The 19,586-nt window shown below is 24.6% G+C and overlaps 3 protein-coding genes across 5 annotated transcripts in view; 1 reads left to right on the forward strand and 2 right to left on the reverse strand.

Moving 5' to 3' along the window:
• The window catches only part of LOC113555315, a 54,702-nt gene extending 46,304 nt beyond the window's left edge, over nt 1-8,398 (reverse strand). For all 3 annotated transcript variants that reach the window (XM_026959742.1, XM_026959741.1, XM_026959740.1), the window contains exons 1-2: nt 7,965-8,398; nt 1,988-2,234 (exon numbers count right to left, since the gene is read on the reverse strand). In XM_026959742.1, the coding sequence (XP_026815543.1) occupies nt 1,988-2,234; nt 7,965-8,144 (427 nt within the window). In that variant the 5' untranslated portion in view covers nt 8,145-8,398. The remainder of the gene's footprint in view (nt 1-1,987; nt 2,235-7,964) is intronic.
• A 3,666-nt stretch (nt 8,399-12,064) lies between these two features.
• Nucleotides 12,065-13,393, forward strand: LOC113558372 (COX assembly mitochondrial protein 2 homolog). Its single transcript, XM_026963831.1, has 3 exons — nt 12,065-12,313; nt 12,379-12,450; nt 13,198-13,393. The coding sequence occupies exons 1-3, from the start codon at nt 12,233-12,235 to the stop codon at nt 13,309-13,311; spliced, it is 267 nt and encodes an 88-aa protein (XP_026819632.1). The 5' UTR covers nt 12,065-12,232; the 3' UTR covers nt 13,312-13,393.
• On the reverse strand, nt 13,375-17,232 carry LOC113558363 (4-hydroxybenzoate polyprenyltransferase, mitochondrial). Its single transcript, XM_026963823.1, has 8 exons — nt 17,179-17,232; nt 16,720-16,891; nt 16,388-16,649; nt 16,147-16,313; nt 15,039-15,186; nt 14,058-14,251; nt 13,800-13,988; nt 13,375-13,736 (listed from the first exon to the last, which is right to left on the reverse strand). Exons 2-8 carry the CDS (start codon nt 16,729-16,731, stop codon nt 13,581-13,583), a joined length of 1,128 nt encoding a protein of 375 aa, XP_026819624.1. The 5' UTR covers nt 16,732-16,891; nt 17,179-17,232; the 3' UTR covers nt 13,375-13,580.
• Between the last annotated feature and the right edge of the window lie 2,354 nt (nt 17,233-19,586).

Genomic DNA, 19,586 nt, shown 5'->3' on the forward strand with positions numbered 1-19,586 from the left:
AACAATTATTTATTATAATTTATTTGCAACATTTTCAAAAATATGCAAATAAAATATATTATTTAATATGATTATCACAATTTGTATTTCATTTGCTATGAATTTAAAGTTAAATTTGTCGATACAAAAAACATAATTGGCATTTTAAAAGATCAAAAAACAATATGTGACTCAAATGAGTAATTTTAAAGAATACGAGTACAATAAAGCTCATTTATTTTGTAGATAATTAAAGTAAAAATTAACAATATATTTACAGTAAAATTGGATAAACTGATTAAGTTACTAGTTACCTAATAAAATATAATGTATAAATTAATTTATTATTATTTAATTTTTATATTTGAAGAAATACTAATATTTATAATTTAGAATATTATAAATAACTTTGAATAAATTTAAGTATTTTTTAAGTAAAATTAATTGTTCAAAATATCTTAACAAAATTTTCACTACTATTTTGTTATTATTTTAGTGACAAATGAGTGTTTCTAAAATTAATTTTTTTTTTAAGTATCATAATACATACTTAGTCTTTTTTTTTTTGTATATCTAGATCAAATTAATTAAAAAAATAATATCTTCAGAGATACAAAAAGATTGCTTTATAATGCATTTAAATATTAATATATTTATAACAATCTAAGTAAAATGTATACAAGTGAAATAAATTAAATCAGAAATTAATTTTTAAGAAGTTACTGTATTTATGGCTTAAATAATAATCCATTCTAAGAGTTCACAAGATCAACAGCTGATGGTTGTGTTGTTTTTATCTTACTTTCACAATTTTAAAAGTTGTCATAACTCATAAGTAACATTAAAGAAATTAATTTAAAGTTTGATTTAATATGTTGACACACTTTCATTTATCACGATCTATAACACAAAAATGTGTACTTTGTTCATTAAAATATTTTTCATAGCATAATAAAAAAATAATTTCATATCATCCTTCACTTTTTGTGTACATACCTCATTGCATTTGATACATAAATTATATTAATTTCTTAAGTAAAAAAATCGATCGAATAAAGGTGTGAACTTAGATATTATTTTACTAATTTAATGCTACGTTTAATTACCTAAGTTAGATATTTTCTACTTTGTATAACCATTATAATAAAGTACTTAAGTTCCGATTTTTCTAATTACTTATTTGGCATATTGTATAATATGACATAACGATAGATATCAAATATGATCATAATAATAGTCGATAGAATAAAGCAATGTGTATGCTAAAACTTAAAATTGAAACTAACTCCAAGTTAAATATAAAACAATGCAAGATATTTATTTATATATATAATCTATGTTACAGTTTAAATTCATCACAATGACTTAAATATATATGAAATTAGTTTGATGTTTGTTTAATGCTAATTATGTATAAGACACAATATGTTATCTATTTAACTTATGTAAATTTGTCAAGCATTTAACAGAAAATTAATTACCAATTAACGCATAGAAATATATCAAGAATAAATTAAATTAACTTGTCCAAACAAATATTTATTTAATTACTATAAATTTTAATGGCCCACATTTTAGTTAAAATTGTATAATAATTTATATTATTATAACTTCTGGTATATTTGTGTGTATTCATATACATAATTGTTCTTACATACATTTTTAAAACAAAACAAGTGAACACTTTTCTTAAATCATTAATCTGCTTATATATAAGCAGATGATTTAGTAAATAACTAAAAATCTATGCACCAACATCAAAATTAAAAATAATTTTAAAACTATAGGCAGACATATCTTAGGATTATCAAAAATATACGTAAATTAAATGATTAACGTTTAGGATATTATTATATTCATAGTAATAAATTCCTTTATAAATATATATTATACAGGAATACAATACTCGTAAATCGTATTATATTACATATTTATATAGTGTATGCATATATTATAATATGATAATACTTAAAAATAAATTTAAATAATTGCATTCGTGAGTACTCACCTATAGTTGTAATAACAATTATTGAGTAAAATAAAGCCCCAGTGAAGGTCCATTGTTGTATTTTAGTGTCTTCTTCGCCATCCCAGCCTTTACGTTTAATTGCATATATTAAATCGTCTTCAAATTTCTGCAATCGGGCTGTAACATTTGTTGTAAAATTATCTTGTTGGAGCACCAATGAATTTTTGGTGTATTTCCAAAGATCCGTAGTTACATTCATCCTCATTACACGAATACTATTTTTCACCTTTAAAATAAAATACATAATTATATAATTCGATATAATATGAATGGTTTTATGGCACTTTTTGCAGTTTGAACAACAATAATTCAAAATTACGCCCTATCAATTTACTACCTATTATAACACGCCTAACTACATCTGCTGATGTGCCTATGTGATTAATAACAACAATGCACTGTCATTCAGTAATAAAAATATTTTATGTAAACTGTAAACTAAACGTTAATATTTCGTATAGTATCTAATACCTAGTTTATTCGACATTACAGGCAATTAATAATTATTGTGGGTTTTATTTTGTATCAAATAAAAGAAGTTATTACGGTTACTTCAGGTATAAATTTTATATTTTTTCAATGTTCCATTAATAATAATTCATTTTCATAGGTTATTTAACCACTTCTTTTTTATGGTTTAATTATACATTTATTTGTAAAATTGTATGTAATTGTATGTAATTACCCAATATAAGTCGTTAATAAGTGATTTACAATGAAACTATAACACGAGCACCCTATTACATTATAAATGCATCAAACTTTCTTAATACAACAATAGTTAACAATTTTACTATTATTATAAATTATAATAATAGATTATATCAATATGATTTTATTGTTTTTAGATAACTTATAACTATATGTATTACATATTACTATAATTTTTTTTTAAACTAATTTCGTTTTGTACTTGGTATTTTGGCAGGATTTAATAAAAAAAATTGTTACTTTATCGTCTCTTTAAATAAATACGTAACGGTAGCAATAGGTATTATATCACCGCATCATAAAACGTTTGTTTAACAAAGTGTCGTTATTTAATTTCATACTCTTCATTCGGATGAATATCACATTGAAACTTCTTGTACTTTAAACTTTTTTTGCATTTACATTTAACTAATCAGATAATAAAACAGTAAATTCCAATAACGGCAATAACTATCGATCTTTTGCTTTAAAATTATATAATCCCTAATATAAATGTTAATTAAAAATTTCTACTTTTATTATTATCTATTATTATTTAATGGTCTTTAATTATCGTGTTTAAAATAATAAAAAAGTAAATAAATGTATATATATTATATACGTATTATCTGACAATTATATTAGTAAATTACATTTATTTTTATTACGCCATTTAATTACAAAAAATTTAAAAACGGTATATAATTTGTTTCATTTAATTGTAAAAAAACTAATCTTTGGTTTAATTTGATAAACAAATCATTAAAACTATAAACAGGTAGGTAATGAAAGGGTTTAATTTTAAAATTTAAAAATCATTTTGATTATTACACATATTTTACTTTTATTTCTAATAATAACAAAATTAATTAAATTTTTATAGCCAAATCGATGAATACAAAAGTGACAACTTTAATAATGATCGTTACAAAATTTAAAAGTTTGTGAGTTTAAAATAGGAATTATTTACATTTAAAAATGTAAAAATGTAACTGTTGAACATATTTATGGTATTATTGACGCCAAAGTTATGAGTTTATGACAATAATAGTCGACTTTTATTTTTACTTTTCATACTTTATTTTATTATGCATATATTTTTTCTATAATACATAGTAATTAAGTATAACAAATCAATAAAAATAAAAACCATTCATTTTTAATTGTTCATAAAATTTAACAACTAATAAAATATATACTTATTAACCTTAAAAATTAAAAATTAATGATGAAAATATGTTTTAAGTTCTCAATATTTTTAAAAATGAAATAAAATGAATGCTGGATTTCAATGACAGTGAATAATATTTTGGTTATTTCTAAAAATGAAATCCTAAATCGTAAAAATGTTACTCCATGAATAATAATATTATTCCTAACTTCATCATGTAAAAACCTCATTCGAATAATATATTGAATTTTATGTATGTTACCATTGTAACAATAACGAAGTTACTATTCAAAAACCCACTATTCTAAAAATGAACATTTTGTGGTACATATTATTATAATAATATTGAAGATATAATCAAAATAGTTTTGAATAGATTTGGAAAAAATACACACTGCAGTGTACTATGACTATTGTGTTGTAAGCTTTTAGTAACTCTAAAAAAGTTTGGGGATAGTGAGTACATAATTTGTGTAATACTTATTGCTGTATTTGTATATACAACTGTCTTTAGGAATAATTTTATTATAAAAAAAGGTAAGTAAGAAAGTCCGCTTTGCTTAGGTTTCGAGTAGGTCACTATATTATAATATTTGTGTTAAATTTGTATTCCATGATATATATATATTGTATAGTGTATACGAAAAACGATTCTGAACAGAAACAATCCATCAGCCTATATCATCATGTGATATTTCTTTTTGATGTAGCTATTAAACAATTTAAGTAATTTATTTTACTTTCAGTATTATAATAAGTTGATATTATTTTCTCGAAAATATTTCATTTATAATATTTATTTATACCATATTATATCTACTTAACACAAAATGTAATTACATATTTCAGTAAATACCGTAAAACGGTAAAAATAAACGTATAAATAATATTTTAAAATAAATCAAAAACATTATTGAGTGTAATAAAATTCATAATAATATTATAAAACATAAACGATTGTAAGTTCCTACGAGTAATGGTTTTAAATAACCACAAAATAATTGAAATATTGTAATTTATTATTTAAATTAGCTATTTCGTCTAAGTTGGAACTTAAAATGTCTATAAAAAATAATTGTCTTTATATATTCTTTATATTTTATAGTTTCTATATGAATTAAAACATAAATAAACTTAAATACAAAAAGGAAACTAACCAAAACTGGTTCTCTTCGATACGGTTTCAGTCCCTGAAGTTCAAATGCATATAAAAATAAGATAATAATAATACTATGCTTATGTATTTTTATTATTTTATGCAGATTATATAAGAATAACGTTTATAGGATCTTTTATTAAATTTACAAGAAATTTGACACAGTGAATAATTTTTATCAATTTGTATCGAAAAAAAACTAAAATAAAAATTTAAAACTAATCATGTCTACAAATAACTGAAAAATTATTAAACATTTTTATTGTATAATAAAAATGATGATATAAATATTTAGTGAAAATGTCAAATATCTATTATATTATTTTTTTTGATTTTGAAATACAATAAAATATCAAAAATTGTTCAATGAGAAATAATTATTTTACGGGTGACTTATTTTCTTTCATGTATAGATACGTTGTGCCTGGAAAAAATAGACATATATTATAGCTGTATAAAAAACCTCTTTTACCCTTTTACTCTTTTAAAGGTCAAATTTTGAAAAAAATCCTTTCTTAGTGATGCGCTCCTACATTACTTAAGGAACCTCTGTACAAAATTTCAAGTCTCTAGACCCGGCGGTTCGGTCTGGGTGTTGATGAGTGAATAGGGTCTACTATATGTATAAATATGAAAAACTAGTAAAGCATCACCTTGTATTACATTTTTAAATCTTAGGTAAATATAAAATAATAATTATTTACTAATATGTTATCAATTTTTATGAATTTTATCAACATTTTTAAAATTAAACTCTTTTAACAAAATATTGAAAGTATAGATTTTCGATATTTTTTTAACTGAGTTATAATATCTTATGAAGAGCTTTATATAACATTTTCAACCATTTCTACACCACAAATATAAACTAAAAAAAAATTTCTCATAATTTCTCTATAGATAGTTGAAAAATATTCAAAATATTATAAAATTATCATAAATAAAAAAACAATAATTAAAACATTTTATGAAGGTTTCAAGTATCTACGGTTATTCATTTTTGAGTTATATAAAAAAAAAACAAAATCCATTTTGTCGAAAATTGGATTTGCGTACAAATTCCCGTTTTTCTTGACTTTTGTTTGTTTTTACAACTATAGAAATAAGTAATTACTTGAAATTTTTAAATTTAACTTCTTCAAAGCACAAACTAGATCTAATTTATTATCCAAAATCACAACTATTTTTAAGATCGAAGAGTTTTATCAAAAACTTATCGTGTTCTTATTTACAAAAAAAAATTACATTATGATAAAATCTATAAATTTATCGCTCTGCTCAGAATCTAAAAAATATTTAGTATGACGATAAAAAAAATGAAATAAAATATTTGTGGTCTAATTATATTTACTTTTTTGGCATCAATATAAATGTTTTAATGATACAATAGAAATATTTTGTAGTCATCTACTTGAATACAAGCTATTTTTTTTTAGCAGTTTAACATTCATTTATCATTATCTCGAAAGGTATTAATGCTTTTATTTTTACATAATTTGAATTTTGGAAAAATATAAATATTTTCTTTTATTGTTATTTATTATTCGTTGTATAAGTTTTATCTTTTTTAAAGACAACTTACAATTAAATTTCATTTCCTAGAAAAAAATATGTTTTAAACAATATTATAGACTTAATAATCATACCATACTAAGATTATTTAGCGTAACCTAACCATTTACAATAGTTGTGCCTGCAAACGAATATTTTCAAAATTGACCATAGTAAAAAATAAATTGAGGAGTACAATGCGCCAACACCTACTGAATGATGTATTATTAATGTTTATTGAACTAGAACTAACATTTAGTGTTGATATTGACAATATAATTGACGAGTTCGAAGCTCTAGAAAATAGAAGAGTTAATTTATAATCTTTATTTTATTATAATTATTATATACTAAAACAATAATAAATATAATGTACACATATTACGTATTACAATATAATGCAATGTGTATATTAAATATTTAAATATTAAACAAATCTCTTTTTTTAAATTTTAAATAATGAGCTCTTATTTTTTACATAATTTGATTAATATTTATTTCATTTGAATAAAAAAAATTTTTAATTTAATTTTTAAATTCAAAAACACGTTGACACATACAGATACAACATATTATTAATGTTGTATGTAAATTTAATTTAATTTTAATTTAGGTACTATATGTACTTATAAATATTCAGTTTTTAATTTACCATAAAAAAAAAAGTATTGGAAAAAATGTACGGGCATTCTTTATGTATTAGGACACTAATTGTTCCAGACTCTACCAGCAATTTAAGTCTGTGGACGCCTATGCCAGAATATAAACATCAACATGTGTATTATTGTACAATTTTATAATATTATCACAGCTAATATAATTCTCAATGTCAGATAAGTATGTTGAATGAGTGAAGTTGGATACATTAAATTATTAATATTTAAACATAAATAGATATTCTCGTAGTACCTTACCTATATATACAGAAGCACATCAATTCACTATGTATTATTAAAATAAACTACCTAAGCGGTAGGTACATAAAAAAAAAGAATTTTAATTTGTATTATTGTCCTTGATATTATTATATCTATATAATGTTTAATCACTATACAGTAAATTATATCTATACGTAAGCTAAACATTACTTTAAAGGTACTTTTTGTCTTATAAATTGATCGGCAAATACGAGAAGTGAAGTTTTAATTCAAATACAAACTATGTCATTATATATTATTATAATATATATGTTTTGTACTTTTTAAAGAATTCATGTAATATTTATTTTAAAACTAATAAACGAATATAATAACAATAAATACCTTTCTTCTTCGTTCAATACGTCCTAATCATAAACTCATAATAATTATATAATATACACTTATCACTTGAAAATAAGTACTAGTTACAATATTATTATTATTACAATTGTTTTTAACAAAACTTACTTCAATTTCGTTTGCCGATTCTAGACGTTCAAAAGCAAAGGCTCCGAGCAAACAATACAGCACGACCATAGTGACAAGTAACACGTGCAGAAACAAACACGTGAATATCTTCCATGCATAGTAGACGAGTGTGGTGCATCGATTTGGCGTATCATCGTCAAAATCAACATCCATCAACATGTTCACGAGATCAACGTGTGATTCCCGTTAACCAAAAACCAAAAATCTAATATTCACCTACGTGATAAATTGTTTCTACATAATAATATTATAACATTGATATATTGTTAAAAATCGGTGTGCGCAAACATGTTAATTTTATTATTCCTTGCGGTACGCCGAGATTTTCGTGACGGTAACTAGCTGCTACAATAATATGATAATATTTATTGTGGTTATAAAGAGTGCGCGTGTGGCTATAGCGAAATGGCCGGTCGTCGTCGATCCAGAAATAAAATGGTCCATCTGTCTGGGTCCCTAAACAAATGGTGTTCCCACCGTCCGACGCAGCTTGCCAAAATTGTGTATTTAAATTTAGAATCATTCCCCTACCGTGCAGCAATAAGGTTTGTTTTTCCCACATAATTCTGAAGAAAATATTATTATTTCCCTTCTTAGACCGCCGTAACACACTATAATACACTACGTATTTCTGTTTGCCACCATACACGTCCGCATATCAACACAACAACGAACGCATATCGTTTTATACTTTTATGGGTGTATATATAATATTATACTATATAGTATACATGCGTTCAATATTCTAGTGGTTGGACACGAAGAGAAGCTTTTCAACTTAACACAATACTTTCACGGGTCCGTTTGTGAAATAAAAACTTGCAATATAATATTTTATGCGTGCCCTTCGAGGGCCGAGCAAAATGACCCGCTCACAAATCCGACTCAATGACTTTTTCTCAGCGCTATATTTGACGTTCGCTGCTATAATACAGCCCGTTGAAAAATGGCGGTATTCATTTTTCAAATCGCTTCCGACTGCCCTTTCCAGTTTCCACTGTGTTGCATTTTACTGACCCAAACACATCATAACAAATACACTGGTCCAGCATTATTATTTCCACACTATTCCCAGAATGTTGTGAATAATTGAATGATAAAAACAAATAAAATATATACGTTATTTTAAACAACTGCCATTATTCTCACCATAGTTTGATTTAAATTAATATTTAAATTACCATAGATTTTCAAGGAATTCTATCTAAAATGTATTTTAATATAATAACATAAAAATTTGCTTAATTGAATTACTAATAAAAAAAAATTATAGATTGGTGAATAAAAATATACTTTTGGCACTTTAAAGTATTTAAAAGCTTAAATGTATTTAAATTAAAAATAATAAAATATATTTATTATAAAAATAAAATGTAAACCCATTTAAACATTAACATTAATTGGTTTTTACTATAGTATTTACTTTTTTAAATATTCAAAAAAAATACTATATACCCTAAAACATAATAAAAAGGGTAATATTTTACTTAATTATTTTTTTAATACACATATTACATATACAAGATACGTGATACGTGATACATATATATAATTAATATTATTTACCTAAAAACGATTATTTCAAAAACCAAAAAAAAGTATTGTATGGAATATAATTAATAATATAGGTAATATTAGAATATTAGGTGCCAAACATGTATAATAAAATTCATATCTAGATGCAGCACATAGACATAATATAGTTTGAACTGAGAAGAAAATATGCAAAAGCAATTCACCTCACATCCAGTGATACATACCCCCAAAAATATAATAAAATAGAAGATACCTAGGTAGTCATTTGTCAACCAAATCAGCTCTTACATTAGATATATCGACTGACAAGTGACAATACGTCAAAAGAAGTTTTCTAATTTTCTCGACACATTCAGTATTATTACATGTATATCTGCAGCCAAATAATAATTGGTTATATCGAAATTTTTTAATAATAATTGTATATAAGTAATACATGTAAATGTAATACAATTACAACAGTATAAATTTACAAATTATAATAATGATGATGATTGAGTAGGTAAGCAGGTTTTAGAATCTCTAGATACTTAAATAGTCAAGAATCAAGTATACAAACAACATACACTAATATATTCGATTATATCAAATACCTACTCTATAAAACGATAAAGTATAAATTGATTATATTATATTCTACGGTTATAGGAAGTAAAAAGAGGTTAGGTAGATTATATATGATTGTGCTGGTTTTGCCACTTACTAATTACTAAACATGTTAGTAAAATGGTAATCGAATATAGTAATAACTTTGGAAGTATTCATTAGTAAGTTTTTTATAAATACATAATGATAAATGTTCAACACAAAATACAAATAGTTTTTTTGAAAATCAAATATTTGTCTATCATATTGTACTTAACTAATACCTTTATATTTTGCACATCATGAAAGTAAATACTCACAATAATATGGAAAAAGTGTATAGGGTCCAAACAACAAACATAATTAAGACTTGTGGTTTATAACTTAAAGAATTACTAGATAGTTATAGACTATAAGTAGTAACAAGGAAGTTAAATAATATAGGTACAAATTAGTAATTACCAATTATAAGACACGAATAATGTATTGCTTGGCTAAGTACTTATTAGCTAGGTATATTATAGTAGGTTATAATGTATTGCAAATAAAATAAAACTAGATGGGTAATCATAATTGTACCTACTACCATAGATTGAATATAGTATATAACAGGGGTGTACGCGAGCCACGAGCCACATATATTAATGCAATTTTATTATATCAAGAGCCAAATTATCTAATCTGTACTTTTATACTACAAAAACACCCCTGGTATATAATAAATATTATACTATCAATTACCATACCAACAATGGCGTGTCCCGTGCTTTTTTTGTGAATAGGCCACAAAAGTTAAGTTCGGAATGGTTTTACCCCCTCCCCCCATATTATAATTTGATCTATTTATTAAGTTTTAGTATTTTAATTCTAAATGACTAATTTTAATATTTTTATAATAAATGGGTAGCATACCTTTTATTAAAACATAAAATCTTAAAAATTCAAATCTTACATTTTTATTGAAATACCTAACCTAATCAAAACAATTTTTTCCTAACTATAAATCATATTTTCATTTCTCAAGCATCGGACTTATACTAGTCTAGTATTTAGGTATATAAAAATGTGGGTAGGCACTTGCCTACCAGGAATCAGGCCCACCTCCTAACACGCCACTGCATACAAATCTATACTGCTACAAACTTTTTACGTCCTTTCTTATTTATAATTAGTATCTATGCCTATAATACCAATATAATATTGCATTAATATGCTCCTAGCGTACCTAATCCACTTATAAATAATAACGTTAGAACTTGTTTATCGTTGGAAAATAATAATCAATAGCACATCCAATATTAATATAATTGAATAATTGTGAATTTAATATACAAAAATTTCATAGTATGGATATTATATAGATACCAATTTGATCTATTCCAGTTGACCCATTGTTGGGTCACGTAAGCTTTAAAATTGGGTCGCAATAAGTCTTCTTTTTAAAATAAAAATTAAGTTTAGTAGATGAAATAAATGAAAATACATTTTATATAATTTATATTTTGTAATATAATAATAAAAGGATATTAAATCACGGTATAAGTTAATACTACTACAAAGCTTATTTTTTTGTTATTCTACAAAATGTACGAGGGTCGCGAGTGGCGAGTCCAAAAAAAGTTGAAGACCACTGTTCTATGCTATTACTTATGAGTTAGGTAAAGTCTCCAATTGATCAATTTAAAATATTAGAAAACTGTAGTATGTTGAATACTTTACATAGTTTTTAGTTGAACATTCGAAGTCAAGCAAAATCTAATAAGATATAAATAAAGTCTTTTATAAAAGATTTATAGATCTCGGGAATTAAAAATTTAAAAATTAAAGAAAAACAAAAATCGTATATGATAGCGCTATCTAGTGATAAAAATCCATAAAAATCCTACCCTAAATCCTAATTATTATTATTATCTATAATCGTGATATCCATTGCAGTGAATTGTGTAATCATATTTTTAGTGATAAAACTAGTTTATTTTCGTTTAATTCAGATATTTGGAATTTTAGAATACTGAATCATGTTTAATTAGCATAAAACCAGTTTTAAATAAATAAACACAGATAAATTAAATTAAACAACTATTGTTTTTTTTTAATTTTTAATAACGCTAAGAATAATCCTAAGTATGCATCCTGATTTGTCACCACACTTGCATACTGAAGAATGTAATAACTTAACTATGGAATTTAAAAACTGTAATATAGAGGTAAGAAACTATTTACGTGAATAATGTTTAACTAAGCAACTCGATTACTTGGGTTTGAATTACAGCATAAAGTTTTGAGATTTGTTGGCAGATGTGACAAAGTATATGATCGTATGGTTCACTGTTTCCATTTGGAGGTAAAAAATTATTTATAATTATACTATAGATCTTGATATCGATAACCAGAATAATAATTAAATACTTTACACTATAGCGTTAATTTTTATACTTTGAAAAAACTATGATAAGACTTGATTTATGTCCCGTGAAAACAATTTTATACACTTACTAAATAAAAAATATTGTTTGATTATTGTCTTAATAATCATTCAATAATATTTTTTAAAATGCATACTATAAATTTTTTTATAATAGGTAGCCTAATCAATTTTAATTTTGATTAATGGTGTATCATCAATATACAGACTGATTCTTTTACCATTTACTGCTCATTTATTCAAAATTATAATTTATGTTAAATATTAAATTACTATTAATTAAATGATTAAAGTTCATATTTTAAAATTAATAGTTATAGTCTACCCAGCTAGAGAACATGTAGCAATAGTCCAATTAAAATCTGTTCTACACAACCCCACATGACTCCTGATCTCGTTAGCAGGGTTTTGAGTAGGAGGTTCAGAATTGGAGTATTATTTTGCTGGACAGAGTATTTAAATTTTAACCAAACTTAAAAATAATCATTTGGACATTTCAATTGAACAAAATAAAAATATTATTTAATATTTTTTATTGGGATATTTATTACTTTTGTTTTTATTTATATTGTTTAAGTAGTTTCATGTTTATTTAATGATATGGACATCATTTAAATCCTTATTTAAATATTTAACCATTTATTCATTAAAACTTTAAATTTTCAGCGACAAGCCAAACGCCAAAAAAATAACGAAGAAGCAAAAAAACATCAAGCTTTAGTGAGACAAAGGATGTTAGCAGAAATGAGATTAGACAGAGAAAAAGGAATTGTGAATTGAGATATACTATTTGTTGTGCATAGGCTTAGGTATAAAATATTGATAAATAAATGTAACAAAATATAATATTTTATAATTGTGACTAGTTTCTTTATTTTCCTTTGATTTTTTTTAGGAACTTAAATGAAATACACAAAATAACAATATTTTACAATATAAAATTAAAGAGTAAAAACAAGTATAGTTCTCCCTATGTAACCAAATAACTTAAAAAATAACAATACATTCTTGTCATACTTTGGTAACAATAAATTGTAGAACCTTATACTTTATTGGATAGGTATCAAATTTATATTTTCACTTTCATCAGGTGTTTTTAATAATGTGCTTAATGCTATTCCCAAAAACAAAATCCAACCAACATGGTTATTGGATACAAATTTATCACTACAATCTTTAGGATTATATATATCCAGTGTGCTTACCTATTTACATAAAATTATAATTTTATTAAAATTCATATTTTATTAATAACACATTCAACTTACTTGATTAAACATATGGGCGCCTGCAGCACCAACTGCTAAATAATAAGGCCATATTTGTCCAGTATTAACACCACAAGTAATTAAACTACTTAATGACATGGTGGCAAAAGATGTCAACCAAAATTTTGATTTTGAACCAAATAAAACTGCAGTTGAGTAAACATTATGCTTGGTGTCATCTTTTCTGTCCTATAAAATAATATAAGTTATAATTGGTTATTATTAAATAAAAAATTTAAGCATTATAATAATTATCACTTGAAGACCATATATGGTATCATAGAAAAGTGTCCATGCAACACCAGCAGCATACAAAGGAAAACAAGCAGTGAAGTCAATTGAAGAGTGGATAGCAGACCATCCTAATAGAGCACCCCAGTTAAAAGTTAGACCCAATACAAATTGTGGCCAATATGTTATACGTTTCATAAGTGGATATAATGTAACTAATACTGAAACAAACAAAATTAAACAGTGGTATTTATTTTACTGCATTCTGCAAGTATTTAAAATAATGCATATAACATTTAAGTACCGACTACCAAGTACTTAATAAAATATTTACTGATCATAAAAATAAAATATAATTAAAAATATATTCAATGACTATAAATTATAAAAGTAGATATTACGCCACTGTGTCAACAAATAAATGTATAAATATTTCACATTTTTATTATATAGACAAGAAAATAAAATAACAATTGAAATAAATTCAAGAACTCCAAATTTCTTCGTTTCATTACAAACAATACATTGTAAATAAAACTGTCTTTTTACAGGTTCGGGTGAATAAAAACAATTTATATTATGCTACCTGGCTTATAAATAATATTGTGGTAGTATTTATTAAATTATAAGTTCATATTGTTTTGTAGGGGTGGATATATGGGGCCCGCCTGGCCCCCATATATCTGACTATAATATATTCAAAAATATACAATAATATAAAATATAACAAAAAAACATATTACACAAACTGCATATTATAAAATACATTAAATGTTTAAAAAAAAAAATGATTATGTTGTAAGCAGAAAAATATAATTTAAACATATACAAATATAAATCTAGAACATTATAATTAGTTTTTTTTTTAAATTAAAAATAAAATTCTAGGATTCTTTTCTTTATTTAAATTTCATAGTTTACTATTGAAATAATATTCTACTAAAACATAATTGAATTATCCTAATACAAACTGTTACAAAAACTAATAATGAGACATATTAAGCTTACCTAATGAACTAGCTCCAACCACAATAGTATACAAATTTAACTGCAACAATACAATAAGACTGAGACCCAACTGACCAGCTAGGAACACCCATGCATCAAACATGCTTAACGATTTGATGACAAGAGGTCGAGTTTTTGTTCTTTCAACCTAAAAATGTTCACTTACTAAAAAAATGTTTATTATAAATTATGTACAGTAATGTTTTAAATTATTATGTACATAAACAAAACACAATGATATTCAATAGATAATTGTGTATAGTGGAATATAATGCATAATTGTACTTATGAAGTTGTGTACAAGAGCCAAGAGGACCAATAAGCAAGTAAGTTTCTAAAAATTTAAATATTTTATTAAAACAAAATTATACCCAAGAAAAATAACCTGAAAATGATATTAAATCAAGCAGATGGTAAGAAAACAATTTTCAATCTCTAGAAAACAAATATTATTTTTTTAATTTAATGCATTTGATTTTTTTAAATTATATTAAATTGTGAAATGTTTTAAAATGTTACACCAGCATGTGTTGTATCCATCTTATACACATATGACATAGACAAAACACGTTTAGACAGTCGGAGTAAAACTAGATCAATTTTGGTTCTAGTATAACATTATACCTATTATAAAATTAAAAGATGACAATATTTTGGAGGGTAAGAGTTTTTTATATTATTACCAATACAATGTTCGCTATAACATTTAGAAATATTGAAAAATTCAAAATTTTTATATAACCTTTAAAATAACTTTTCAAAATTTTAATTTTTTTAAAAAAACTCATCATCAATATTGTCATATTTCAATTTAATAATAGGTATATAGTACTACTCTAGAACCAAAATTGAGCGAGTTCTATTTAGACAGTGTAAACGCATTTTGTCTATGTCTTAAGTGTGTAAGACGGAAACAACAGTTGTGGGTGCGACGTTTTCTTAATATGTCTTGCACAAATAGTATTATTATACAATTTAACAAGATAAATTAGGAAAATAAATTTTTAAACAGATCTTTTTTTACATTTTAGTATAAACAATTAATAAAGTTTGATTTATTTGAGTATTCTAAGCAATTTTTTTAGATTTAAGTAAGTTATTAACTTACTTTTTTATCAATATCTTTGTCCCACATATCATTTATTGTACAACCAGCCCCTCGCATCATGACTGCTCCCAAACCAAACAAGCCAAGCATTTCAAAGTTTGGAAATTCGCCAGCTGTAGAAGCTAAAGCAATGCTCCATGTGCACGGCCAGTATAAAAGCAACCATCCTAAAAACCAATGAATAGTCAAAATACTTTATAACCAAGAGACTTAATATTAAAAAAATATATAATTTTCAAACCAGTGGGTCTAGAGAATCGCATAAGTTCTAGGTATGGTTTAATCGTGCTGATGACTATATTTTTTGGTTGGTTCATAGGTTTGGTCTGTTCGGTAATGAAGACCTTGCTACTATCCACTGAGCAACATCGTGCAAGTTTTGTATTGGATAATAACGATTGGTTAACACATAACAATGTATTCCTGCTTTTAGACGATAGGGTTTTGTAGTAAACATGATTGATAGGCAACTTTAATTGTGTTCCAATTCCCCTGGCAAACGCCTACAAAAAATAAGTGGCTATGTCAAAGAAACATATTTATTGTGTTTTGTAGAGAACCTATTGAAATTACCTGAATAATCATTGCAACCAAATTTATTTCCAACCGACTACGTTGTTAAATCACTTAGTTTTAATAATTCAACAAATTCGTAGTTTGTATGTTCATTTTCGGTACAGTACACGGTTGAAACTTGAAACGAAAATTTGAAATCCCGATTTCCTGGCCAAGGTCGGTGTAATGACTAATGAAACAAACCAATGAGATAAGGACCGCGTAATGAAAAATAATTAATCGTCGATAATATGACTATAACACAGAAAACACTATTCAATATAAAAACTAATCAATAATGTATAATTTATTATTATATTATATTGTGTTACTAGTGCGTGTACGAAACAAATAAGCCTTTTTATAAATACTTAAGTGTAAGCATTATTCACATACACGTTTCAAAATAATATTATTTTACCTACACATATTATTATTATTAATTCAAGACGACTAGAGTATTAAATTATTACTTACGCTATCAATAAACATTTTAATTTCCAACAGAGTTTAATTACATAACCAAAAAATAAATAATAATACCCGATAAGGTAATATTCTTTTAATATAAATTGTTTCTCTTATTAGTTGTTTTTATTTTTTTTTATCTACAAGCGATTTTAGTTCCGATACTGTTCACTCGATGTCGCTGTATGGCATACATCGTTTGCCATCGCTCACGATCCGTACCAAAAATACAGTTTTCATCCTTCTACGGATGGAAAATTGCAATATTCCTGCAATTTCATTAGTAAAATGTTGACGACAGAATATGTATCATGTACGACGACTCGATATATGACCGATTGGTATGTCGACTTCGTCTTCTTCCACACAACAACTGCATTTCAAGAATAGAGATATTTCCAGTATAATAAATCCCAACAGTCCCCAACGTTGATTCTTCCAGATTCATATGGGACATGATGAATGGGTATTAACTCTTCTTATAGAGAAGCCTGTGCCTTCAAACTTGTTACGTATTATCAGGTCAAACCTATCTGATCCCTACAATATATGAATTATTAAGAATTCCAAATACTTAAATTGATATTAACTTTAAAATAATAATCATAGATTGATTAGTACTTGTTTGATGAACATGATGACTTGTCCAACGTTATATGATAAATCGTAAACTATTTTTCCTCTTGAGTATCGATGTCATTGATGACATATTCCATCATTAAAGTACTTAAAGAACCTTTTGTGTCTACTGTTTTGGTTTTAAGTCTCGAACTAAGCTAAAAAAATATTCAATTAATATATTTTTGATCGGTGTCACTGACCATTGAGTTTAAATTCGATCCGTCTACAAGACCACAACGAGTAAAATCATAGTTCTTAACGTTTTTGAAGGTAAAATTTGATCAATAAATGGAAGCCTGATTAATACTTACAAAGATTAAAAGTGAAAATAAATCGTAATAGATAATGTGCTTATCACCAAATCCATCACAACCATTGAGTTTGATGAAATACATTGAATAATGGATTCCTTACTAGTTATTAGTATAGTATTTTTAGTTTTTACGATTTTGTTGGTGTACCTCAAACAACTCTTTATATTTTACGTGATCATTGGTAAATCAATATTTATATTTAAATGACATTGTTACAATCAATAATATAAACATCATAGATACTAAAAATTGTCGTCAAAACACTCATTCTCTGTATATTTGAAATAAAAAATATCTTATCGAATATTATATTATTTATATTTTAATTATATGGGTATACATCTCATGATGAATATATTTTGATTCTCATCCTGAGTGGCTGAGTATACTAGAACCTGAACATATACTGCTAGGCTAATACACATAATATACTTTTATAAAACAACTAGTGTTCAATCTCTGAAACGCATTTTATTTTCAAAATCGAAATACTTATTTTAATTTCAAATTTTTTGGTACTTCTATAAAAACTATTACACATCCATGGCATGTTTAAAATGTGTTTAAAATGTATAATTAACAATTATACAAATTTGATAGATTACATGGCATGCCTTAACACCACTTATGGTAATATTAAAATGATATTAAATGACAGTCGGTAAGTGGTTAAAACATAGTAGTAAGCAACATTTTACTACATACTGCATAGAAATAAAATAATAATCAAATTGTAAATTTCATAGAGTAGTTGAATATTTTAATCCTATCATGTATAAAACATTAAAATACCACTAAACATTTCATAACATAATAATATGCAGTGTTTTATCCTAGTATTAAAATGTCTTTAGTAGTTTAAAATCAGATATATAAAAAAAAACAAAAATTTCATCAGTATCAATAATTGTATTTCAGTAAAACACTATTAAAAAAATGTAAAAAAGACAAATTTACCAATTATTTTTTTTATAAAATATTGAGTAACGACTAATTCAAGCTGTACAAAATAATATAAAATAGGTAGGCCCTAAGTATATAAATTTCCTTAAAAAAAAAATCAGTCTTAAACTTAACAAATTAAAAATTTACATACGGACAATGGACATACTATTTAAGTCAAACAAAACTTATTAAAGTACATAATAATAATAATAATAATAAACAGTCTAATAAATGTAATGTTTTTAGTTTACATCATAAATGTTGTTTAATTGATTTTCTAAACTATATTATTTTCTTATGCAAAAATTATTTTTCTCTATATATATAAGTACCATTAAGAGCTTTCTATAAGCATAAATAAAATATACAAACATATACTTTATTAATATATAAACAGGTATAACTGAGCATATATGACTTAAAAATAAGAGTATTATTCTACATTTTAAAGACTTAATATCTACACAATAATCAATGATACAATAAGATAGGTATATTTAAGTTTAAAATAAATAAATACATTGTAGACATTTGAAG

Source organism: Rhopalosiphum maidis, chromosome 1, assembly GCF_003676215.2.
Source record: "Rhopalosiphum maidis isolate BTI-1 chromosome 1, ASM367621v3, whole genome shotgun sequence".
Classification (NCBI taxonomy): Eukaryota; Metazoa; Arthropoda; class Insecta; order Hemiptera; family Aphididae; genus Rhopalosiphum; species Rhopalosiphum maidis.